Raw genomic sequence first — 25,834 nt, 5'->3', positions numbered from 1 at the left:
TTAAAATCTACATTAAAAAAAAATTCCTCACTGAAAATAAATCATACATAATGAAAAGTATAAAGAAAACTCTACCAAATTTTAACAGCTGCTTTCCTTGGCTGCTGAGAGTATGGGTTATTTCTTTTCTTTCAATTTATCTGCATATTTCAAATTTTCTAAAAGGATTGCATGTGATTTTTATAACTGTTAAAAATTGAGTAAAATTAAGAAATAATTTCATTCATAGGGGAGGCGGAAAACCAGAAATACATATTTTAGCCAATGTCCAAAGTCCAAAAAATACATAAAAGGAAAGCTTAGAAGAAAAAGAAAGGAAATAGTCTTTCAAAATCCTTTTCAGCACTTTTATACTCCAGGCCTGCTGTCTGCAGCAAGCTCAACTTGAAGTAAATTTGACCAACAGATGTCACTGTTATACTTCTTATTTTGAGCTGCATAACATTACTTTGTAGATTTGCCAGTTGCCATCAAGCCAATTCCAACTCATGGCGCCTCCAGGGGTGTCAGAGTAGAACTATGCTCCGTAGGGTTTTAAATGGCTGATTTTTCAGAAGTAGATCACCAGGACAATCTCCTTTGTAGGTGGTGAAGTCAAAAACCAAAACGTTATACATTTCTATGTCATTTCTGAAGGGTTTGTGGATCTGTCAGGTTTCAGATCCATCCGCAATCTCCGTTTACAACTAGGGTGTAGAATGCTTTTCTAAGATGACATACAGTGACTGTGGTTGTATGATTATGAAAAGCACACGTTCTCCTGCTTTCGGTTACTTGAGAAAATCTCCTCCCATGCGAACATCACAGACCTAACCCAAGCTTGTCAAACACAGTTTGAGGTCTGAAAGTTATTAATTGGAAAAAATTAAAGGAAATCAAGGACACGAGATTGTCAGTAGGCATTAAAGTTAGCAGGTGGCGGCTGTGCTTCTTGAATTCCTAATCCTCTCCCCCATCTCTGACAGGAAGCTGGGAGACCACAGGGGAGTGATGAGAATAGTGACAGTCCCATCAATTCTATCAGGCCATCTTCAACGCGAAGTAGCTAAAACCCAACCCAGTGCTTTGTACAGGGTAGTAAATGCTTCTGTGTCAATGAATACATGAACGAACAAGAAAGGGGAAGGCTGTGTTTTTGAAAAGGATCATCCTGCATTCGGCAGATGTCCTGCTGACCTGTTCACCTGTTACTTGAGCAGCTAGAAAGAAGGAAATATTTATGAACGAGCAAGAAAGACAGGATTTCACTTGACAATCAAGAGCCTATCCGTCCACCAACCTATCCTCACAAATTTTTAGTAAAATGGTTATTAAAAGATGACTAGCGGCAAGTGGGTACTCGCACAAAGAGGTTACACCGTAAAGCTGATGTGAACAGAGGACTCTGAAAATGCTCAGATAAACTGTAAAGTCACCTTTTTTCAAGGACACAAATTTCAAATCATCAAGCTATATGTCTTCTGCAAACGGTTGCTTTTTAAACAATGACCCCCACACAAATGCAGCTTCAGCAGCTTTACATACACGGATTTATATTAAATGCATATTAAATGAGCCTTTGTTGACCTTGAAGAGTCACAGCACATACCCGAGATTTCTACTTACGTGAAGATCCAAGTACAATTCGCTTCTGCTTGGCTTCGCTTTCTCCTCGTGGAGCAGAAATGGATGGGCTGGTCCTGATCTATAGCCCAGGACCCCTGAACCTCCATCTCTGTTGGGAAGGTCTTTAGTTGTTGTCTGCTCATGGGAGCAGTCCCGGGAAAAGCCCTCGGAGGAGATGCCTGAACAAACACAGAGAGGACCATCAGTGACACCGCAGCTACAAAAACATCAAGCCACATTCGGGGAAGTCTTGCAGGGACTCTTGATACCACCTCATTCCTTCCCTTTCCAAGTATCTGTTTAGACTCTGCTTTCCTCCAAAAGTGCTTCTCCCAGTTACTCTCTCGGGATCACACTAACAAAGAATTAAAACATATGCCCTCAGCCTCAACTTTAAAAGATAAGTCTGTAAGCTATATTCTATGTTCCCTCGTCTTGCTTACCAATCCCGGCAGCCCAGATCATTCTCATTCAGAGTAGGATCACGGAGGAGCTGGGGGACAGAGGTCAGGAAGCCTGGGCCGTTGGTTTGCCTATTTACAGGGTCACCAGTGAGCCAAGTCACTAGTGTGTGTGCTCTTCTGAGACAGGTGCTGTGTGTGCCTTGCTCATCTTCACTTCTGGGAACCATTTCGTCATGCATGGAGCATACTGGCCTTTGGTTAGGTTGTTGAATGAGTGAGTGCTGCATGAATAACAAGTTTGGGACTCACTTTTCTTATCTCCGGAGCCCTGGTGGCACGGTGGTTAAGAGCTCGCCTGCTAACCTAAACGTCTGCAGTTGGAAGCCATCAGCTGCTCCTTGGAAACCCTACGGGGCAGTTCTATTCTGTCCTATAGGGTCGCTATGAGTCGGAATTGACTCCACCGCAACAGATTTGGTTTTCTCATCTCCAGAATGAAGGTATCAGGCTAGCTCATTCTCACTGAAACTGTCACGATGACAATAGCTACCTATATGCCAGGCACTGTTCTTAGCCCTGTTCTTCAATTTCTAACACAACCCTATAGGGCAGGTATCATTACTGCTCCCATTTTAAATGGGGAAACTGAAGCGCAAAGGGATTTGAATCCAGCAAATTGCCCAACATCATAAAGACAGTAAATGCTTAAGCCAGGATTTGAACCCAGGCCATTATGGGCTAGAGGCCATGATCCTCATGCCTATACTACAGGGCCTCAGACTGGCATTCCATGAGATGGCAGTAAGTGTTCTACAACAAAAGGACATCATGGTCAAATAAATGTGAGACAGCCTGCAACCTGTAGCCCCCTGGAGAACCATGACACATGTCAGCATATTAAAGACCTTCAGACTTCTTTTAGTACAGAAATCTAACACTGTACAGAATCTACTTTTCAAGGGACATCTATTAACCTGTTGGAGGTCACTAATGCTCTCTCTACTGGAACGTAGTCTGGAAAACACTATACTGGATCACCTCTAAAGTCTCATGTAGCTCTCAAATTCCTAGTATTCTTTTAATTCCTGGTAAGAAATCTTGGAAAAATATTATGCAACCAGAGAGAAGTTAAGGGTTTAGGCTCAGCTCAGTTTTGCAACAGAGATCACTCTTAAATATAAGACAGGGTGTTTATTACACATAATCCCTGTAATAGCGTCTCTCTGCCAATGTCCCAGAGTCGGCCAACTACTTCTGCCATGCTGAATATTCGACTTACAAATAACCTGAGCTGAGAAATAACTCAGCTAACAAAGGGACTGTGGGATAACATGCTTTTCCTTTATATCTGAGTAGCATTTTAGAAGAAAGAAAATTTGAAACAGCTAAGGTTTTGCTTTTTGTTTGCTTGTTCAGTTGGTTGGTTTCCAATCACACTTCAGAGGGAAAGGTGATGCAGGTCAAAGTGTCTCTACGGTTGCCCTCTGGCAGGATGTCCACAAAACACCTTTCTGTGGCCACTGAGAAAATGAGGCTGCATGGCCTCATACATCTACTCTTGCCTCTGCAGACTAGGGTGTCCAGAAGGTCACAGCCAGTCTCTCTCTTCGCCCTGGCCAGGTGCATCAGAATGATTGCCATTTTCAGTCACCTGGTTTCCCCGCTTCCGTGTGTCCCTTGGGGCCTCCTGTCTCCAGACAGAACGCCTCTTGGGACTTCGATTAGAGCCTCATTCTGTTGAGCATCCCAATCCTGCTCAGAAGACACAGAAAAGATGACCAAACGAATCCGGGAAGGAGGCACCTTGCTAAGCACCTCCACTTTAGCGTCACGGTGACCCTGAGAAGAACGTACTGTTGGTCATGCTTTAACAGATGGAGCAATTACAGCTCAGACCTCTTTTAACTTCTACCAATATGGTTCGATGCCCTCCTGGAATATTTCTGCTCATATCTGGCAGGAAATAAACCTTTGTATTTATGGCATACTCCTACCAGGCCACCTCATCTGCAGAAACGTACTGATTTCTAATCATATCCCTCACTTGAAATCCCTTCCACTTATCATTTTTATTTTGGAGGAGCTGTTGGCTTTGGGCAAAATTTACACAGATTAGCCAAATAATAGAAAGCAGTATAATTACATCACAAAGAACACAGTATACAACACAACACCAAATGTAAGATATCTGTATCATCAAAGGCACATTGTCTGGTGAGTGTGAACTCATCATTTAGGTAGAAGAGAGTAATGTTGTTGTTGGCTGCTGTCGAGCCAGCCCCCGACTCATGGTGACCCCATGTGTTACAGAGTAGAACCGCTCCATAGGGTTTTCTTGGCTGTTATGTTTACGGAGGCAGATCTCTAGGCCTAATTCCACAGAGCCACTGAGTGGGTTTGAACCACCAACCTTTCAGTTAGCAGCCAAACCTCTTACACCACCCAGAGAGGAATAAGTCCCCATAATAACAAGGATTTGGGGTCCTTAGATAAAGCAGACATGCACACACAAACACGCTCACCCACCCAACAGTGGCTATTCAACACTGCACCAGTGAGCTGAGGTGTACAATCCAATTCGCTCTTGATGTGGAGGAAGACAGTGTAAACTTTAAGCAGAAACAATGAAATGTGACTTCATCTTGGAAATGGTTTTAATGTTAAAGGGCCAATTTCTAATACCTAACATTTAACCAGACAATATCCCTATGAAGGAAACACACAAGGTAAAACCATGACATGTAATGATTTTTGGTAAGAATCATGACAGGAAATGACCAACGGCAGAAATAAGTAACATATAAACTGTTATTCTCAAAAGTCTGACAAAGTACGTTAGCACATAGGACATATTCACCATTTGAAAGAACAGAATAGATGTTTGTTAAGTAAGTTTTTGAATAGATTTTTGGAGTGTTAGACTTTCATTGATCACTTTGTGAAAAACTTTTAATAAATGCTTATCAATTTAATCATACGTCTATCCCTTTCATGTGCCTGTTAGAACCAAAATCTGTTTTTACTCAATATCTTTCGGTTATTTGGTTTCCCAAAGACAATTCAACAGCTTCATCACACGTACACAGACAGGTTAATTCTACACCGACCACTGTTAATGCGACATACAGCAAAGGCACAGTAAAGGTGGGGTGACTTACCTGGGGACCACTTTGAAAGTCTGTGCTTTTCCCAACCACTCAAACGATGCGTCGCACTTCCTGATGCTAACCTATAACATCAGACTGAGGTTTGGCCGTCAATGATCAAAACAACAGGAGCAGACAGAAAGAAAAGGTGATATGCCATTTAACACTGCAGGCAGTGTCCACAGCTCATCTTTCCAAGATGGAATCTGTACCTCTCCCTGTGGTACACTGGATTATTGCTGGCACTTCTTCACTCCCTCCCTGCACTATGATTATGCAAACGAGGCCTTTTCCATTTGCCTTTGTAGCTCCTCCCACTGGATGGGGTATTGTAAACTTCCCCCGGCCCATGGATACTGGGCCTGGCCGTTGACTTGCTTTAGCCAACTGAGCGTGAGCAATGTGACCATGTGCCAGTTCTGAGCCAAGGCCTTAAGAGGCGTGTGTTTTCATTCCCTGCTGTGTGCTTCCGCCATCTCCAGGAGAAGAGCACATCCTGGGTAGCCTGGAATTCCACAAACAGAGCAGATCCAAACACAGTCCTGCAGCCTGGAGCCAAACTCAGCTGAACCCAGACAAAAATGGGTGAACTTTAGCCAACCCACAGGTCAGTGGGAACGAGAACAATAAATACTTGTAAGCCATTGAGATTTTGGGTTTCTTCATTGCAATAACTGCCTAATACACTCTCTCCGCATCCGCCTTCACCGGAAGCATCATAGCTTTAAACCATTTCAGCTGAGAGGCCTTAAAGAATACAATATTGTTGTTTTGTAATATGTACTGAAAACAATTCTTCAATGTATAAAGTTTTGAAAAATCAAGTGAGAACTTACAGCATACCTATTTCCTCATTTATACCAAGACCCACATGCAAGCTACCTTTCATAAAAAAAATTAAACTTACTTACCAGGCGTTCCCTTTCATCATCTAAACTGTATATATAGAAACCCTTGTCTAAACAGAAGTTTGTAAACATACTATATAATCACATCTGGACAAAAGTCCCTACGAAACAAAATTACGGTGCCTTTCTAGCTTTCTCCTCTAATTTTCTCATCATACCAATCCTTTGCTTGACAGCAATGATGAAGTGGCTCTGCCTTTAAAAGAAGAGAAAATAAAAAAAACCTCAGCCTGAAACTCTCCTGAGTTTTAACTCCTATGCTGTAGTCTTCAAGGCCATCCAACAAGCTTGATTTAAAATAAATCCAACGAGGTGAAGTCTTCTCAACCGTGAATATCAGAACTGACATGTAAAGGTAGGTTGTCTTCTGTTATGTTACTCAAACATGTACTTACAAGCAAGAGAGACAGCAATCTCGATGTGTAGCTAAGGGAGAGTGTCACTGTTAAGTACTTGTGGCGAGGGTGTGTGCCTGTGTGTATAATTATTCATGTCTATATCTAGGAAGACAGAGCTTTTGCAAAAGTATAGTCTGGGAGTACAGGCTGGTATCTGCCAATGAGACATCAAAGCTTGCCGATGCCACCGCCCCCATTTCCATTCTCAGTGATGTTAAATGATAAAATGTCACTAAACCAGCTAGGTAGACTTAATTCTGAGAAAGTGTTCTGTCTATCCACCCCCACCTCTAGCTCTCCTTACTAGAGAAATCATAGGCAGGGGTAGACAGGCGGAAGTAGTAGAGGGACAGAAGAAGGTGGTCAGTGGATCAAGAAGGAGGGATTGGGGAGTAGGCTATGTGGGTTAGAGAATCTATGAAAAGGGCACCTAAATTCATCAGACAAGTGCAATGTTGTTAGAAATTCTAAAATCATACTCAAATTCAAGTGAAAGATAATAGAATTTAGAACTGGAAGGAATCTTAGATATCTCCCCTCATCCCTGCCTACCTGCTCTCCTTATAGTTGAGGGACCTGAAACCCAGGAAGATTGTGGTATTTCCAAGATAACACAGTTAGTAGCAGAGGCAGGACTAGAACTCAAGGTCTAGGGAAACATTTTATGTTATTTAGAGAAGGATATTACTGCCAATCCATGAATCTGAAAGGTGAATGGTGAAGATCATGGGCACAGGGATTGAACAGTGGAGTCAGGTCTTGGCCATGACACTTTCTAATTGTATGACCTCGGTGGAATTACTGAACCTCCCTGAGCCTTTACCTCCTCATCAAGAAAATAAAGATTATAAAAGCATGCCTGATACTGAGCTGTGCTCAAAATTGCTCCCTTCCAGGAAACTTTTCCTGACCTGGAAGTAGTAGGTTGATAGGGGTGGGCTGATACACACAATGAGGGTCTGTTAAACATCACACACTCATATTAAAGACCATTTTTGGCCAAAGAAGACAAATAGAAGAATAATTAAGCTCATAAAAATTCACAGTAGCACTCCACTGCAGCAGATCCCAAATCTGCTCAAGTCCTAAAAATAGAATTCACGTCACAAATGTTTGAAGTAAGCGGCTTATCATCTCCAAAAAGAGCAGCTCCTTAGGGTCTCTGACAGGCAAACTCTGACGTTTCTTTCCTAAAGGTCAAGCACATGAACCTCAAGCCATGAATGAAATTATTCATAGGCATAGCTGCCAATGAAATAGCATTTTAAAAGAGGTGTATAAACGTATACTGTTATCATTGCTACAGTAGATTCTATTATTTTTCCTCATTAACCTCCTTCCCTGGTCTTTTTCTGGGAAGAATGCAGATGTTAGGTGAAAGGCAATTATTACTCAAGTCTGGAAACTTGTTTTTGGCTACAGTTACACTGAATATTTTAACACTTGAAAAACAAGGGCCCATGTGTAAAGTAGCAAAAATGATGCTGTCATTCTATTTTAGAATGAACAGAATAGGGTGTCAAATAATATTTAATGACATAGGAAATTATTCATGATATTATATGAATATGACATGTACTCTTTCCCTAATTTTAATGTGTAAAAGGAAATAAATCAAAATGTTACCAACAAGTTTAACTTTCTTCTTCACATTTTTCCTTACCTTCTTCATTTTCCCCACAGGTCTTTCTAATGAGTCATGAGCAAGTATTGCATTTAGTTCAGAGGAAACATATTTAAAGAAAGAAATAAAATGGTAGGAGATAGGTTTGGACAGCTTTAACCGCCCGAACGATGGTGGAACACTGAAAATTCTCCAGTAAGTTGAAGCTCCATAGTGAACCAAATCAGGCAGGTCAGTGCAAACCACCAGCTGTCTGCCAATGATGCTTTTCTTCAGGATTTACAAACCAAGTATAGTGGAGAAGGCTACCAATTAATCTGGTAAAGTCAGGACATGCATTCCAATTTTAAAACTATTACTTATCTCCACAATTCTTCTCAGCTTCCCTGCCTCCTACTCCATACCCATATCCAAAGCATAGAATAAATTATATTTTAAACCAGGAACACAGCTCTCTTTACCCATCATTCTTCAGTAGCTTGAAATTCAACACGTGGTTTTTTTTTTTTTGGGTTCTGTTTTTTAAATCCTATCCCTGTGGCTCTATGCTTATGACACTTCTCTCCTCACAAGCCTTTAATGGTTTCTTGTTGTGAATAGAATAGAATCCAAATTCCTTGGTTGGATATGGATGGGAAGACCATTATGTTTGGCTTTAACATACTTTTCCAAATCCCCCTCTACTACCTAACACACACATCCCACCTTTCAGTTGTACTGGGCTGCTTTCCATTCCCCATACTACACTTTCTTGCCTGTCTGTTTCACCTGGAGTGATCATCCACCTGCACCTGAATGACAAGTCCTACCTACCCTGACCTTCAGGGCCTTCCTCAAGTCTCACGAGGTTTACTCATGACTTTCCGGACTAAACTGGTCTCCCCTTTTCTGTCATTTTGTAGTACTTTGTACGTAGATGATGACGTTAGTTACAGTCTTCCATGTGTTAGTTATGTCGTGTGTGTGCTTTACCATGAGGCTGTGAGTCTTCAGAGGCTTTTCCCACCGCATCCCTACTTCCGGGCATGTCCCTTCATGTCATGGATTGAATTGTGTCCCCCCAAAATGTGTGTCAAATTGGCTAGTCTATGATTCCCAGTATTGTGTTTGTCCACTATTTTGTCATCTGATGTGATTTTCCTATGTGCTGGAAATCCTGGCTCTATGATGTTAATGAGGTAGGATTATCGGCAGTCATGTTAATGATACAGGACTCAATCTACAAATATCGGCAGTCATGTTAATGATACAGGACTCAATCTACAAAATTAGGTTTTGTCTAAAGCCAATCTCTTTTTGAGATATAAAAGAAAAACGCAAGCAGAGAGACATGGGGACCTCATACCACCAAGAAAGAAGCACTGGGGGCATAGCATGTCCTTTGGACCTGGGGTCCCTGTGCTGAGAAGCTCCTTGACAGGGGCAGATTGATGACAAGGACTTTCTCCCAGAACTGACAGAGAAAGCCTTTCCCTGGAGCTGATACCCTGAATTTGGACTTCTAGTCTACCAGACTATGAGAGAATAAATTTCTGCTTGTTAAAGCCATCCACTTGTGGGATTTCTGTTATGGCTGCACTAGATGACCAAGACACTTCATGAGCAATATAGAGCAAGTTTTAGAAACATTTATATCGATTCTCCTTACTTCCCAACGAAGAAAGGAGCTGTAGGAGAAATGGGAAGATGTGGGGGAGGGTGTCACTAGAGGAGCAAAATGTTAGGAGGCAGGAAGAGAAATTCAAAAATTTGGAAATGGATAATGGTAATGGTTGAACAACATGATGAACAAAATATCACTGAACTGTACATACAAAAAATGTTAGAATGCCAAACGTTTTGTTACACATATATTCACCACAATAAAAATTTCACAGTTGATTATTCTCATAAAACTGAAATTAAATAAATGGAACATAGTGCCATCAGGTGGAAGATAAGTTCAGCCTTATATCACCCTTTCTTTCTTTCCTTCCCCTCGCTTTTCCTCCTCCTTCCATCTTCCTGTTCTCTCTCCCTTCTTGACAAAGGAAAGATTCCACCAGGAAATTAAAATGCTGTGGAGTATTACTGAGACCACAGTGGAGATTCAGACCTCCCCAAAGATGAGGTCATCCTGCAGGAAAAAGCCCAAGGAGGTTCCCTCATCAAGTGTAACCCATGACCAAATTCAAATGAGATGATGCCTTTCTGCTTTCTACCCTTCCATAAGCCTCCTAAAGTTGGAGAAGAATTATGGAAACATAGACTAATTTAGGTTTTAGTTCATTTCAATTAGGTGAAATTTTATAATAAAACTGGACATATTTAATGGACATTAAATATGAAGAAATTTACTTTTGCCAAAATTTTTCATATAGGGAACTAATTAGGTTTTCCCTAATCTCCCCCTTTAAGAGTTGTCTCCAGAGGTTATTCTCACCGAAACCTAATTTTTCCTCTCCAGAATGTATTTGTTTACTTGTTATTTGTCTCTAAGGACCACCAGAGAGTTTTATGGGGGACAGACTCTTACCAGTCTTGTTCTCCAGTATCAACCCAGCACCTACCCAAGTGTCTGCATTTAGCCAATGTATAATATTTGTTAAATGAATTAGACATACATTACATGAACAGTGTATATACAGAATATTTGGGTTTTTCAAGTAATTAGCTCTTCTCTTTTTTTATCACTCCAGACTCCGGAGCAGAACAACCAGGGTTTAAGTCTCAGCTCCACCTCTTATTTGCCAAGGGACACTGGACAACTTACTTAACTTCTGTATGTCCTACCTTCCTCATCAATAAAGGGACAAAATAATGTTTCTACCTTCCAAGGTTACTGTAAAGCTTAAAGAGTTGACATGGGTGTTAATATATGACATGGTGGCCAAAGCAATGGACCCAAACGTAGCAACAACGATCATGAAGATGGTGCATGACCGGGCAACATTTTGCTCTGTTCTACATAAGACCACTATGAGTAGAAGCCAACTCCACCGCAACTAACACCAATATGTAACATGCTCAGAGCAATGCCCCGCACCCAGTAAGCATATATAAACCCTTGCTAATAAAATTGTTACTCTCTGCTCAGAGCTGAATTAGACACCATGAAAGGGAAAAGGGGAGAATGGGAAAGAGCTCCACTTCTCCAAACGGTTTACGTTACAGAGTTTAAATGGATGTTTCAACTAATACGTTCTCATATATATATATATTTTCTCATTTTGAAACATTTCTGTTGTTCCTGCATCCTGCCTTCAAACTATAAAAGAAGAAAAATCTAAGCCACCCAAATGAGTTTCACGTTTTCATACACTAGAACTTTAGAAGATAAATTGAGAGTCAGGATCTTTTCAGAACGAATTATTCAGTTAAGTCATCATAGCTGTTTTTCCTTTACACCTTGAATCTACTTAGCCAACATAAAATTAACCCTAACCATCTTCAATTTAGCGACTTATATTTAGCTTATTATCACAATTTAAAAATTACCATTTTTTCTCAAGGGGATTGCTATAATCTAAAATGTGATTTTACTACGTCTTGGAGCTATTATCCTACCAGAAAACACAGCTATAGTTTAAAATGCATGCCAGTAGAAAAATCAATTTACGCAAAGGAAATTAATTCAATAGGCAATTTTTTCAAGAAAGCAACTGATCCAGAAAGTGAGCTAAATCTATACAAAGAATTCAGTGGAGTTCATCATACATTCTCCATCCTAGAAGAACTTATCAATATACTCAGGTTCATGATAAACATTCCCTGGAACGATTTCACCAAACAAGTAATATAATAGGAACCTCCAAGCACAGTATTGCTGTGGAATTATAAATAAGTACAAGATTGTTAATAACGTCCTTAGAACAGCAAAGAGGATTAGACTGACTCGTATTGTGCTCACAGTTATTTCAGGAGTACGGTTTTTATTGTGGGCTTACATTTTATTTACATAAATAGAAATGGAGTTTCTTGCTAAACTCCCAATTTATCATTTAAAATAACAGTATGAGTCACAATAGTGACTTGGTACTAATGAATGGAAGCACCAAATAATTTATTTTCTCTTGGTTTACCTGAAATGACAGTCATATATATTAACGATAGGTATGCAGAAAATTCCCAGGGAAAGCCACACTGTGACGTATGAGGTCAGGGGAAATGACCCATCAGGGAACTCAGCACAATTAACTCATGACATGTGCCCCAGATGGCTCCGGCCATTGAAAACCAAATCAGCTGAAGTAAACGAAAATGCAATTACTAGGAAAACTGGTAATATGTATCTATTCCTGCAGCAATACCTTTCGGTTAATTTCATTCTAAAATAGTTCTGTAATTTGCCATGGAATCAAGGATAGTGTCAACTAACTGAAAAACAAAAAAGAAAATAATAAAGGAAAAACTGGATAACTTGCTGTAAATTAGCAAAGGCATTACTTTGCTAAAGGGATCTGACACTTTCCTTTGCAGAATTTTTTAAAAAATAATTTCTGTTTTTAAAACAATGCTAATTGAAGTCTTCCTATCACACCTTTGCATTTTGATTAAGCTAATCGGAGTCAGTTTACATCAGCGCCTCACAAACACAAAAAGGCTAAGCAATGAGAATACCAAATATTTCATTTGGTATTGCCTCTGTGACTTAAACAAAAACAAAAAGCCAGCTTTCTTTAATGTGCACAGGATTTTAGAAAAGTTTATAAATTTCATTGTTTGAATATATTAGCTTTCAAATGAATCTTGAATCCTACTGAGGAATCTCGAAGTCCTTTGTCTTACAAAATCCAGCGGTCAATTCTCAGTTCTCAGGAAACTGAACTTTCCTCCTAGTTCCCTGCTCCCTCCTCTCAGCCGCCTCCTCATCCTTCTTCTTCTAGATCAGGATCCTAAAGCTCCACACTGCTGCTATTCGCCTGAGCTAACGCTTTGTTGTGAGGGGGTGTCCCGTGTGTTGTAGGGTGTTTAGCAGCATTTCTGGCCTCCATCCGCTAAATGCCAGCTGTACGGCTTCCCCTTTGCCTTCTCCACCCCCCTGCAAGCTGTGACGACCAAAAAACGTCTCTGGACATTGGCAGATGTCCTCTGGGAGGAAAAATCGCCCCTGGTTGAGACCCACTGTTCTAAATATTTCAGCAACCCCAAGGATCTGTCCCAGATCCCCTCTTCTTCTCTGTCTTCGCTCATTCCTGTGGTTATCTCATTCAGTCTCCAAGCTTGAAATACCATCTAAACTCTAGTGACTGTCAAATTAATATTAGCCTTGACCTCTCTCTCTCTCCCATCTCAAACAGGCACCTGAACACTCCCTGCACGGCTAATATGTATCCCAAACTTTTGACACCCCCCTAAACTTGCTCCTCCCTCCGTCTCCCCACCTCAGAAAATGGCATCAATATTCATGCCGTGTCTAAAACACCCAAGTTATCCTTCGTTCCCTTCTTTTTCTCACATTCCTCATAAATTTCATGAACAAGACCTGTTTGTTCTCCCACCAAAGAGTGTCTCAAATACGACCACTTTGCACATCATTACCAGCCAGGCTGACCCACTATCTACTCTGGTCTGGGCAACTAAGTTAGTATCTTAGCTCTTCTCTCTCCTTCCATTCCTGATCCCTATAATATTTTCAAAATATTTTTCAAAATGCAGTCACACTACTCCTTGAAGCAAAATCCTCCAACAGCTTCCCATCACAGTTAGAATAAAATGCAAATTTATCACATCCTTAAAGGACTTCAACTGATCTGACTCCTGCCTACCTTTTTTTCCCCATCTCCTACCCTACACCTTACTTGCTCCACCCCAGTCACATCAACCTTTTCACTGTTCAGTGAGCACACACCAACCACACTTCGGCCTCCGGCATTTACACTCAGTGTTTGTGCTCTCAGAACTCTGACCCTCAGAGTGTCACACGGCTGACTTCTTCATATCCCTCAGGTTTCTGCTCAAGTATCCTTCCCGCGGAGAGGCCGCCATTATCACTGCCCATCTGCCAACATTTTCTCTCTGAATCATTTCACCTGTATCTTATTCATGTATTTATCACTACCTGAAATTATATAATCAATGAGTCTCAAAGTCAGCAGCAGCAAGTCAAGGTATTAGGTCAGAGTTTCGTCTCCTCTACAGGTGGCATTATGGTGGTCCCTGCTGAGGTCCGTGGTGGTTCAGTTCCCAGCCATTGCCCCTCTTGTGAAGACACTACCCATCTGTCAGTGGAGGCAAGCATGTCGCTATCATGCTAAACAGGTTTCAGCAGAGGTTCCAGACTAGGAAAAAAGGAATGGTGATCTACTTCAGAAAATCAGGCAGCGGAAACTCTATGGATCACAACAGTCCAATCTCACTGTGCCTTGGGTCAGCAGGAGTCAGGGGCCGACGGGACGACAGCTAACAACAACACCGGAGTCTCTATTTTAAGACCTTTTATAAGAAAAAGAAAACACAAAAGCTGCTATATTTCAGATATTTCATGTAGGTAACTTCTCGATTATAATCAACTCTTGATGCCCCAGAAGTACGTTTACAGCTCTTCTACCAAGGAAAGAAAACAAGTTCAACTTAGATGTCACGTTATTGGAAGTGAATGGCTAGAATGACGAGAATATTGACAAGGATTCTGAGGCCGTGTTCAGGTTCAGCGGGAAAGAGTCTTGTGATTTATTAGCAGTGCCTTCCCTGGCACAGGAGGGAGGGTGGTGGTGTGTGTGCCATGCTTTGGCCATCCTTAAACTATGACCTTCTGTGTCTTCTTTTGTCTGCTCACTTTTTTGGCAGTTCTTACTCATTAGCATCCTCATAGGAGTAACAAAACAGAAGAGATATAAAACTCAGACAACTAAGTAGTTAATGCTTTGGTAAAAGGTTTTTTTCCTTTTTTTTTATTATTGTACTTTAGATGAAGGTTTATAGAACAATTAGTTTCTCATTAAACAGTTAGTACACATATTGTTTTATGACAACGGTTAACAACCCCACAACACGTCAACACTGTCCCTTCTCAACCTTGGGTTCCCTATTACCAGCTTTCCTGCCCCCTCTTGCCTTCTAGTCCTTGTCCCTGGACTGTCGTGTCCCATTAGTCATGTTTTGTGTTATGGGGCTGTCTAATCTTTGAGTGAATGGTGAACCTCAGGAGTGACTTCATTACTGAGCTAAAAGGGTGTCCGGGGGCCATACTCTCAGGGTTTCTCCAGTCTCTGTCAGGCCAGTAAGTCTGGTCTTCCTTTGTGAGTTAGAATTTTGTTCTACATTTTTATCCAGCTCTGTCCGGGACCCTCTGTTGTGATCCCAGTCAGAGCAGTCAGTGGTGGTAGCCAGCCACCATCCAGTTGTACTGGACTCAGTCTGGTGGAGGCTGTGGTAGTTGTGGTCCATTAGTCCTCTGGCCTAATCTTTCCCTTGTATCTTGTTTTCTTCATTCTCCCTTGCTCCCAAAGGGATGAGACCAGTGGAGTATCTTAGATGGCTGCTCACATCTTTTAAGACCCCAGACGCTACTTACCAAGGTAGAATGTAGAACATTTTCTTTATAAACTGTGTTATGCCAGCTGAGCTACATAATCCCTGAGACCATGGTCCCACAGCCCTCCGCCCAGCAATTCAGTCCCTCGGGGAGTTTGGATGCATCTATGGAGCTTCCATGACCTTTCCTTGTACAAGTTGTGCTGACTTCCTCAGTATTGTGTACTCTTACCCTTCACCAAAGTTATTTGGTAATTAAAGAACATGCTGAAATAATCAGTGGGTGTGAATCATCTACGTATCTCTGACTCCCATGAGTAGAGAGAGGAGATAATGGCATATACAAGAGAAAAGGAAATGAACTCAGACATCTGTTTTCATAAGAGGATGAAATTATTTTGCTTTCCTTGCCCTTCAACAAACAACAGATTAAATTACAAGATTATAAGATTATAGTGTGGAAGATGCTTAAAGAGTCTTTGCCTTTAGTAAAACATTTATTTTCTAAATCCCTAGCTCTGCTGTTGAATAATTAAGCAAGACAGGCCAGAGAAATTGAACCTAGGGAGAGAAAAGGAAAAAAGTGAAAGAATAAAAGAGGCTAGTACATACAAGAAACTTCCTAATCATCCAAACTCCTCTTTCCACTTTTAAGAAAGGTCAACTGATGGCCCTTGACTCCTGAGATGTAACTGTATCCTCCTCCTCTTTTGAGGTTCTCACCAAGCCGGCCTTAACTGCCCTCTCCTTGATTCATTAGATGGTCACTTCAAAGAGAACCCAATGAGGAAACATTTGCCCAAACAATTCCTCTGTCTCAGTAAATCCAGACAAAACCCAGAAAGCAATTCATCCTCAATTTCACACATTATTGTTTTTGGTCCCTGTCAGTGACCTCAGCCTACAATATTGATTGTCACTCTGCCTCCCAATATGAATTTTTCAGGTGATCAATCAGTTTCTAGAACAAAAGTTATTCAGACAAGTACTAATCATTTCCAAAGACCCATGATTAACCCAGGAAGAAACCAAACAAACTAGCAAACTTGTCATAATTTTACCATTTACAACCCAGTTCTTCCCTCAAAGTCCAAGGGGGAATTCTCCACACTCAGTCTAGACTATGCTTCAAGACTCCATTCAAGAGGAAGATGAGTACTTGGTTTAGTAGCAGATACCCTAAAATATCTTATTAGATTAACAAATGTCCTTAACTACTCTGTCATTGTACGTCAAGTCGAAGATTTGTGATGTCCGCGTGCAAAGATCACACACAAATCCATGAGAGTTTCCATATAGTTGTTAAAACCTTAATAGATAAATAGGCAAAGGCCAAATAAGGATAAATGACCAATGAGTTTGGGGGAAATGTTCAACATCACTAGTGACGAAAGAAATACAAGTTAAAATAGCAATAAAATAAAACATTCCTCTATCAGACCAGAAAGGACAAAAACTTGAAAATACACAACGCTGTTAACAGAGCCTGAGAGCAGGACAGCGCCTGTCGCATTTGCCTAGGTAGCTCCAGCACCTGATACAATGCCTGGCACACGGCTAGTTCCCATTCAATACGTGCTTAATAAATATGTGAATAAGTGCGCGGACACTCTGCTGGTGGTAGTATGCTGATTACACTTTGGAGGAACAATTTGATAATACATATTAAAAGGCAGGTAACAGTCGTAATTTTGGAACCGCAATTCTTCTCCTAGGAATCTACTATAAAGAAATTCTCCAAATGCAAACACCTTGTGTAAAGATGCTTATTACATGATCAAAACACTGAAAATATATAAACAAGCCAAGTGTCCCAATTAGGTAAACGACAGTTAATGATGGTTATTCTCTCGAAAGAATAGTTCATAATAATTAAGACAATATTTATAAAAGGTTTGATAACATGGGAAAATGTCTATAACATGTTAAACCAAAAAAATTATGTACCAAAATATAGGGGTTTTCTTTAAAGCATAATAAAGATATTGGACAGAAATATAAATTTTAACAGTGATTTTTCTCTGAGTGGTGATTGTGGGAGATTTCTCCTTTTTCTGACCTTATAAATCTTTCTGTGAGTTTCTATAATAGCCAAGAATGGTTTTGTAATAAGTTAAAAATTAAAATTCTGTATTAGCGAAACAGGAAGAGTACTTTGTGAGGATCACACACCTCAGGTAACACTCACAGGACATGGATCCACAGTCCCACACATTAATGCTTCGCTTTGCTCTGCTCCTTTTCTCTTCCCTCCCGTCCCCTTTTCTTTTTCTTCTTAATGTTTGACTCTATTCAGGACAGGAAATTTCTCTCTGTGCTGATCAAAAAGGTATTTTTATGATTAACAAGCCATTTATTTTAAAATTCATTAAATCTCAATTAGAATCCTCCTGCTACTCTTCTGGATATTTTCTCTTTGCTATTAGTGACGATAGAGACAACTTGTCAGTATTTTCAATCACTAAACATTTTCCACATTAAAATAATTTTTAATGCCTTGGAAGGCAGTATGTTTGTTGTTAACCTTAATGCAGGTCTACAAGCAAAGTCTGTACATTTTTCAAAGTTATCTTTGTATAGTGGAGCCCTGGTGGCACAGTGGTTAAGAGTTCGGCTGGTCAGCAGTTCGAATCCACCAGTTGCTCTTTGGAAATCCTATGAGGCAGCTCTGCTCTGTCCTATCGGGTTGCCATGAGTCATAATCAACTCAACAGCAACAGGTTTGGTGTTTTTTTTTGGGGGGGTGAGCGGGGGTAATATTATATATTGGAGCCCAGGTGGTGCAGTGGTTAAGCGCTCAGGCTGCTAACCAAAAGACTGGCAGTTCGAATCCACCAGCCGATCCTTGGAAACCCTATGGAGCAGTTCAGAATCAACTTGACAGTAATGGGTTTTTTTTTCGGTATTACACATTAGTGTTAATTTTTAGAAATAAATGTAGGACTGACAGGATATTCATATCTTTTTACCCACTTATCTTATTTCTATAAATTTAAAGAAATAATGAAACCAAAAGATCTGTAAATAAAGATGTTAACTGTATTTTCTATTATTCTCAAGTTGGAAACAATTTAAATGTGCAACAAAGGATTTAGTATAATGGTTCATCTATGAAATAAATTATTGTCATGAAACAATAATGAAAATTGTAAAACTATAATTAAGAAGTTCTATAAAACCAATAAAAAAAAAACAAAACCCAAACTCACTGCCATCGAGTTGACCCCATAGGGTTCCAAGGCTGTAAATCTCTACGGAAGCAGACTGCCACCTCTTTCTCCTGCAGAGCCACTGGTGATTTTGAACGGCCAACCTTTCGGTTAGCAGTCAATTGCTTTAACCGTTACGCTACCAGGGCTTCTAAAAAAGTTCTATAGAAATATTAAAAATTACGAAATAATCTTAGGTAGATAGGGTAGTATACAAATATAAAATAGACTGATTTTAGTTCTTTAAAAACACGTATGCCTATGAAAAGACTGGAGATGGCTGAATTACGGAAGACTTTGATGATTGTCTCTTTGTTTTCAGTACGGGTTTTCTTATGTAATCCTTTTAATTAAAAAAAAAATTGAAATCATTATTGCTCCGTTACACTAGTAGTAAGCACAGGAATCCAATAAAATCAAAGCATGCCCCGGAGATGCCTAATGAACGAGCACTCGGTAGGCGTGAGGAAGAATTTCAGGCACCAGTGTTTCATTTAAACTATCACAAGAAACGCTCTGATGATTTCAGAGGCAGTAAGGTGGTTACAAAAACTCAGCACTCGGAGTGCTGGCGTATCCTACTCGTGTATCTAGTGCATATATTTTTTCACCCGTATCTATCACGGACCTAGTTACAGTCATTTCTGTTCAGTCAATAGATGTTTAAGGTATTGTCCCTGACACGTGAAAGTTAACTAACTGTATCAGAAGGGTGTATACAGATACCATGAATGTGGTTTGCCAGGAAGTGATGTATGGAGATGGGAAGAAATGAAGGGCATTCGCAGCAGAGTTATACACATCTTAAGAACTACAGCTACTGTGTTTATATTGACAGGAAGGTTTAGCTGCCAGCTTACGGCTGCCCTCAGTATTGCTGGTATACTAAAGGCAGAGATACGCTAATGAACTTTGCTATTAGGTACAATGGCGACAGAGAGAATACCTCCTCTACTTTCTTCACAATGTCTTGGAGTGTGGAGAGGATGAGGGAACCAAATCCTTACAGGTAAAGTACAATTAAAAAAAAATGTTTAACACCGCTAAGGCATATCTGCCTCTAAACGCGTTACGTTGTACTCGAATGTCTGCATTTATTGGTATACCACAGGTGCCTCGCGCGCCCCCAAGCCTTGATCTGCGGACTCGGTGATCATGTGTGAATGGGTTACTGACTTTCTGACATATTCTTCCCCAGACATCACCGGGTTCCCCCACATGAATACGCCTACTCTTCACTTACCGACTATCTTGTGATCCAACATTTTGCATTTATGACCACAGAAAAACTCCACTATCCAGCTATTTTCTGAATTAGTGAGACAGCAGGCAGGGCAGCAATGGCTGCAGAGCCCCTTCCCTACAGAAGGGTCTCCAGGCGACCTCTGGGAAGCTGGGCCACGCTGACCCTTGCCCTCCACTCCCTCCTGCCGGCTGGGGCCAGGGCCTCCAGACGGACCCGCAGGCAGCACTGAGCCAGCGGTGCCTGTTCTGGCTTCCCAGCTCCTAGGTGGCCTGAGGCCCTACAGCTCAAAACTGCTGTGGGGTGGGAAGGCAGGAAAGAAAGAAGCAACGGAAAGGGTGTTTGGAAGAGGTTAATGACATTCCAAAGCCAGCCGAACTTGGCCTGAAGCCTCCACCTAGGTGCGGCTAGGTGCACGGCTAGGCTCCCAGCGTGCCCTCACAGGGAGTCTCGAGCCTGAGGCCAGGTCAGTTCCTCCAGCCCTGATTCCTTCTAGATCTGTATAGTTCAGGTCCCTGAGGTACCACCATATGTCAAAGCAGAGCCTTGTTTAATAAGAAAGCCTTGACTGAAAGCGGCTTCTACTGTCCCTTTAATTATTCTCATTAGACTTTTATCTACAAGTGTGGGAAACCAGATAAACAGCCACTTGCCTGTTCCTTAACTCAAGAATTGCTCCAGGCTCTCAGGTCCCTAAAGTCCAAATCAAATCTCCTCCTTGTGGTGTCCTACCTCATGTCTTCTGTTTGCACATCTCTGTTCAGAATGTCAACCTGGGTTCCCTCTGAACCTTCTCTGATCTGGGGGACATTGCTGCTGGTGTCTGCCCTTCATGTCCATGCTCTGTAAGTGTGGACAGAAGGCTCCACGGCCACTGCCCAGTCCAGGCCGGTCCTCACTTGTCCAAGGAGGAAGAACCAGGCAAAGCAGGACCCTACGCAAAGTACTCCAAGAGCCGAACTTCAGGACAATGATGTAAGAAGAAATAACTGGCCTCCTGCTTCCTGAGTGTTTAGACCTAAAGATAAAGATACAGAAAAGATGAAAATCTCAATCTTTTCCAAGAAATTTTCAGCAGAGAGTTGAACATGTAACGTGTGGTCACTGGATTCCAGGAAGCCTGTCTCTGTTACATCTGTTCTTTTCCGGAACAAGTCATTGCGGATGCAACCTGCTTGAATCATCCAGCTGTTTATGTACACCACAACACCACCGCGCAAATGGGAGTCTCTCCTTGTCTCAGGACAAAAGCCCTTGGGATTTCCTTCCCTGCCGCGTGACCAACAATGCTCCCTTCTTGGAGAGAGCTGGTAGATAAAGCTAGTGGCTGCCGCAGGGTCTCATCTGACCTATAAAGTCTATGTCTCTCATCACCTTACTGAATGCATACCCCAAATGCCCATAACACACAATTAAAAGAATGAAACTCATCTTACTTCAGCTGATAAATGGAGGAAGATCTTTTACTTGTGGAAATTGTATTGTTTCCCCCTCCCTTATTCTGCATATGTGGGTTTGACCAAAAAGATGCAAACATCTCTACAGTTCTGCTCAATCAGCCACTGAAAAGTGTAGGGGTCTGCTAGCTGAACATGTCTTAGAAGATAACTTGTGATGTGCCCTCATCTATTAATGCAATGTGAAATCTATGTATCACTTTAACAAGTAATATCTGCATGGTCATCAAAACTTCATTTATCCACTCAGTCCAAATACTAATACAGTGCCTACTATACCAGGCACGGAATTATAAGATACAAAGATAACTAAGATAAGTCCCTGGCTTCAATGAGTGCAGAGTCCCACGGGGAAAATTAAGAATAAATTCTTGCAGTGTAAGTCCTAAGGCAGCCCTAACGGGAGGGGGAGGGTCAGGGACGTGATACTTCTCAGGGGAGATAATACTTGATACTTGAAGAATGAATAAGATCTAACTTTGCAAACCAAAAGAGATAGGTACATGCTAAAGAATGTGTGTGTCCAGCAAATGGTGTATGTAGCAAATGGCGTATGTTTCAATATGGCTGGAACTTGGACTGCTTACGGGAGAGGCAGGCAAGAGCCTGGCTGCTGAAGACCTTGCCTTGCTAAGGAGACTGGATTTCATCCTCCAGTCCAGGAAATATCTTGATCAAGAGACTTGATGTCTTGCCAACCTCCTCTTTTAAGTACAGATGGTTCTCCCACATACCACAGTGCACCGAGCACCTGAAATCCAGCTGTGGACCACACCCGCCATGAGGTAACTGTCTGGAACTGCTTACCCGTTTCTTCTAGACCTTTTCTTCTTCCTCACTCTTCCTTGCCTCTCAAATCCCTAAATCTATTCTCGGCTCCCATATTGCTGCTTCGGGCCATGTGTTTAGTTACTATTTAGGAGTTCCTTTTCTGTGTTACTGCTTAACTATTAACTCTTTGTGGTCAGGTGATTTTATTGCCCTTAGCAGCTTCGGGTTACAGGCACTCCTCACCACCCTAACCCGTGGCCTCTGTTACAATATCATCTGCATCGCTATTCATGTCAACTAAATCCTTTGAGCGGCCTGCTTCCAATAACAACAACAATATTAATAAGTTTCTCTGGCAGCTATGGGCTGACAAGAGTTAAAGAGTCCCTTTGAGGTGGATAGGGATTGTGGTTCGCACATTATGGGCATACAGGGGAGCCCTGGTGGAGCAGTGGTTAAGAGCTACGGCTGCTAACCAAAGGTTCAGCAGTTACAGTCCACCAGCTACTCCCTGGAAACCCCATGGGGCAGTTCTACTCTGTCCTATAGGGTTGCTATGAGTCAGAATCAACTCGACAGCAAGGGGTTTTTAGGCATAAAGGAAGAGTAGAGGTTTAATCATAAATAACCAAAAAAACTCATTGCCACTGAGTTGATTGTGACTCACAGCGACCCTACAGGAAAGAGCTGAACTGCACCATAAGGTTTCCAAGGCTGTAAATCTTTATGGAAGCAGGCTGTCACATCTTTCTCCCGCTGGAGCAGCTGGTGGGTTCTAACCGCCAAACATTCGGTTAGTAGTTGAGTGCTTTAACCACTGTGCAACCAGGGCTCCCTTACCATAAATAAAAGGGTCCCAAATATTAGCTAAGTCCTTGAAGTCTGGTTAATGCTATGATTTTCCTTAGCTCTATTCGATAAAATGAACCCCACTGTATCAAGGCTCCACTTTAGAGATTTATAGATACATGGAATAAGGAATTATAGTTAATAAATATTCTGCAGTGATTCCAATAAGTAGACAATATTGATTTCTGATACGTGCTGCATTCGCATCTACATCCACAAGCGTATCACTCCGCAAACAGCATTTTTTTAACCATCTTGATGAGACAGATAAGACACAAAGATTAACAAACATCTCCTCAAAGAAGAAGTGCTAATGCAATCACTGGTTCGCTTGCAATGGTTTGGTTTGCAGTGGAATACAACTCTTGACTTTCCCTGCACTCAGATTACTATTCTTCATCTATCCTAAGTTCCTGACGATAGAGTGGTAGTAGGAAAGGAAAATAATACTCTCTTTCATGCTCCTAGAGAGAAAATCTTTGTTTTCCCAAATCAAAATAATAATGTGGAGTTCCGGCAAAACGGCGCTCTAGGCAGAAGCACCACGACATCCCTCCACAGCAAAGATCCGAAAAACTAAGCCGAACAGAGAATACAACAATCCTGAAACCCTAAAACATCAAATGAAGAGATAAAGAACTCAGCCAAGCACCAAATGCAGTGAGAAAACTGACAGAGAATGGAGAGTGAGGAGAGATTCATGCAGAGGTCCCCTACAAGCTAACGCAGCGCAGATCCACCATCTTGGACTCCTATCGGAGACCAGCAAACGGGGGTATGAGAAAGCAGCTTCACGGAGCATCCAGCGGGAGATAAAACAACTGGTAATTTGCGGTGTGCACTTTCCCACCCCCCACCCCCTTCGCCCCATCTCAGCCTCCACTGCTTCCTGCAGCCACAGTCTCTTGACCAGGAAGCCCCGGCTGCTTGGATTCCACACACCCAAGCGGGCGACTCTCTGGGTGCCATTTGTTGGCTGTTGGTGTTGCTTTTTTCCACTTCTTTTGATTTCTTCCTTGGCTCTGGCCATCTCCCCCTCCTTTCGCTCGAGTGCCTCGCTCCGTGCGCCATCTTTGCTTCTTCCTGAGGGGCTGCAGAGCGCCGGCAATTTGTGATATACGCTTTCCCACTCTCTAACCTTCTTCACCCATACTCGGCCCCCTCCGCTTCCCGTGGACACAGTCTCTTGTCTAGAAACACCAGCCCGCATTAGCTGGCTCTCTGAGTGCCATTTGTTGGCTGCTAGCGTTGCTTTTTTTTTTCTGCTTCTTTTGATTTCTCCCTTGCCTCTCGCCACTTCCCCCACCTTTCACTTGAGTGCCTGGCTCTGTGTGCCATCTTTGCTTCTTCCTGAGGGGCTGCAGAGCACTGACAATTTGTGATATACGCTTTCCCACTCTCAACCCTTCATCACCCACACTCGGCCTCCTCTGCTTCTCGCGGACACAGTCTCTTGTCCAGAAACACCAGCCTGCACTGGCTGGCTCTCTGAGTGTCATTTGTTGGCTGCTGGTGTTGCTTTTTTTTTTTTTTTTCCCCTGCTTCTTTTGATTTCTTGCTTGCCTCTCGCCACCTCCCGCTCCAGTGCCCGGCTCCGTGCGCCATCTTTGCTTCTTCCTGAGTGGCTGTGGAGCTCCATTCGAGTGTGGAGCTGCTTCCCAGTTTGGGCTACCGTGCTGGTGGGATTCCGGGGCTTTTGTTCGTTTGTTCGTTTTGAATTGTTTCTTTGTTTTCTTTTCCTTTTCTTGAGCTGGGAGCCCTTTCTGGCCAGGCAGAGCTGCGTGGCAAGGAACTCCCATTCAGCTTCCACAGATGTGCAGAAGGATCCCTGAGAGCATTTATTTTTTCATTGTTTTTTTTTTCTTTTCTGTTTTTTTGGGGGGACCTTTCTTCTTGTTCTTTTTGTTTTTAATTTGTTTTGTTTTCTTTTCCCTCTTTTTCCCTTTTTGTCTTTCTTCGTTGCTCAGTTTCTCATACCTCTATATCTTCCTTCTCTTTCTGATCCCTGAATACCAGGCGTTGTATACCTCTACGCCTTCTAGCCAGGCTATACTGCAACACTTGAGAGAGAATTCCCCAGACCTCATAGCTGCACCAGTGGCATCCCTGGAAACTTTGCAGCTCTCTACCCTTTCTGATTTTTATTTATTCATTCTTTTCTTTTCTTCCTCTTCCCCTTTCTGTTTCTCTCTATTTCATAGTCTCTCATCTCTCCATTCCAACGGCAAGCTCCCCTAGCATTCTTTTTTGTTTCTTTGTATGTTTTTGGCTCCTGTTCCTCTCTCCTCTCTCCCATATCCATCTTAGCTCCACACATAACAATCTCCCCACTGCATCCTGCCTACCTTCACTGTGCACTTGACATCACACCAACAAACAGCACGGGCACGGCCTACTGGAACCTGCCCTGCACTGATTACCGAACAGCTCTGGTGGCTGTAGTAAGTGCCACAAACAACCCGTCCCAGTAACTCCTCTTCAGCTAGACCTGCCCTGCTGTACCACATCTCAGTGACTGACCCTGCCAGTTGGAGAAGGAGGCGAAAAGTATTGAGCGCACAGATGAGCAAACAACAAAGAACACACAGTCTGCCTGCTCATAGTCAAATTTTTTTTTAAAAAAGGAATGAAACAAACAAATCTACAATCAATAAACGAGAAAAATAACTACTGAATGCCCCAAAGACAGCAGACAATAACAAAACATTTACAAAAACAGGACAGGATGGTTCCAGTAGGCGTCCAAAATAAAACACCAGATGACT

The 25,834-nt window shown here is 41.9% G+C and overlaps 1 protein-coding gene across 1 annotated transcript in view; it reads right to left on the bottom strand.

The window, feature by feature from the left end:
- The window catches only part of FMN1 (formin 1), a 471,169-nt gene that overhangs the window by 385,775 nt on the left and 59,560 nt on the right, over positions 1–25,834 (bottom strand). The window contains exon 2 of the mRNA XM_012556758.2: positions 1,606–1,784. Coding sequence (XP_012412212.1) covers positions 1,606–1,784 — 179 coding nt within the window. The remainder of the gene's footprint in view (positions 1–1,605; positions 1,785–25,834) is intronic.

The sequence above is a fragment of the Trichechus manatus genome, unplaced genomic scaffold (assembly GCF_000243295.1).
Source record: "Trichechus manatus latirostris isolate Lorelei unplaced genomic scaffold, TriManLat1.0 scaffold00076, whole genome shotgun sequence".
NCBI lineage: Eukaryota > Metazoa > Chordata > Mammalia > Sirenia > Trichechidae > Trichechus > Trichechus manatus.
Note: the sequence above shows the minus strand (reverse complement) of the source record. Positions and strands in the feature narration are given on the sequence as shown.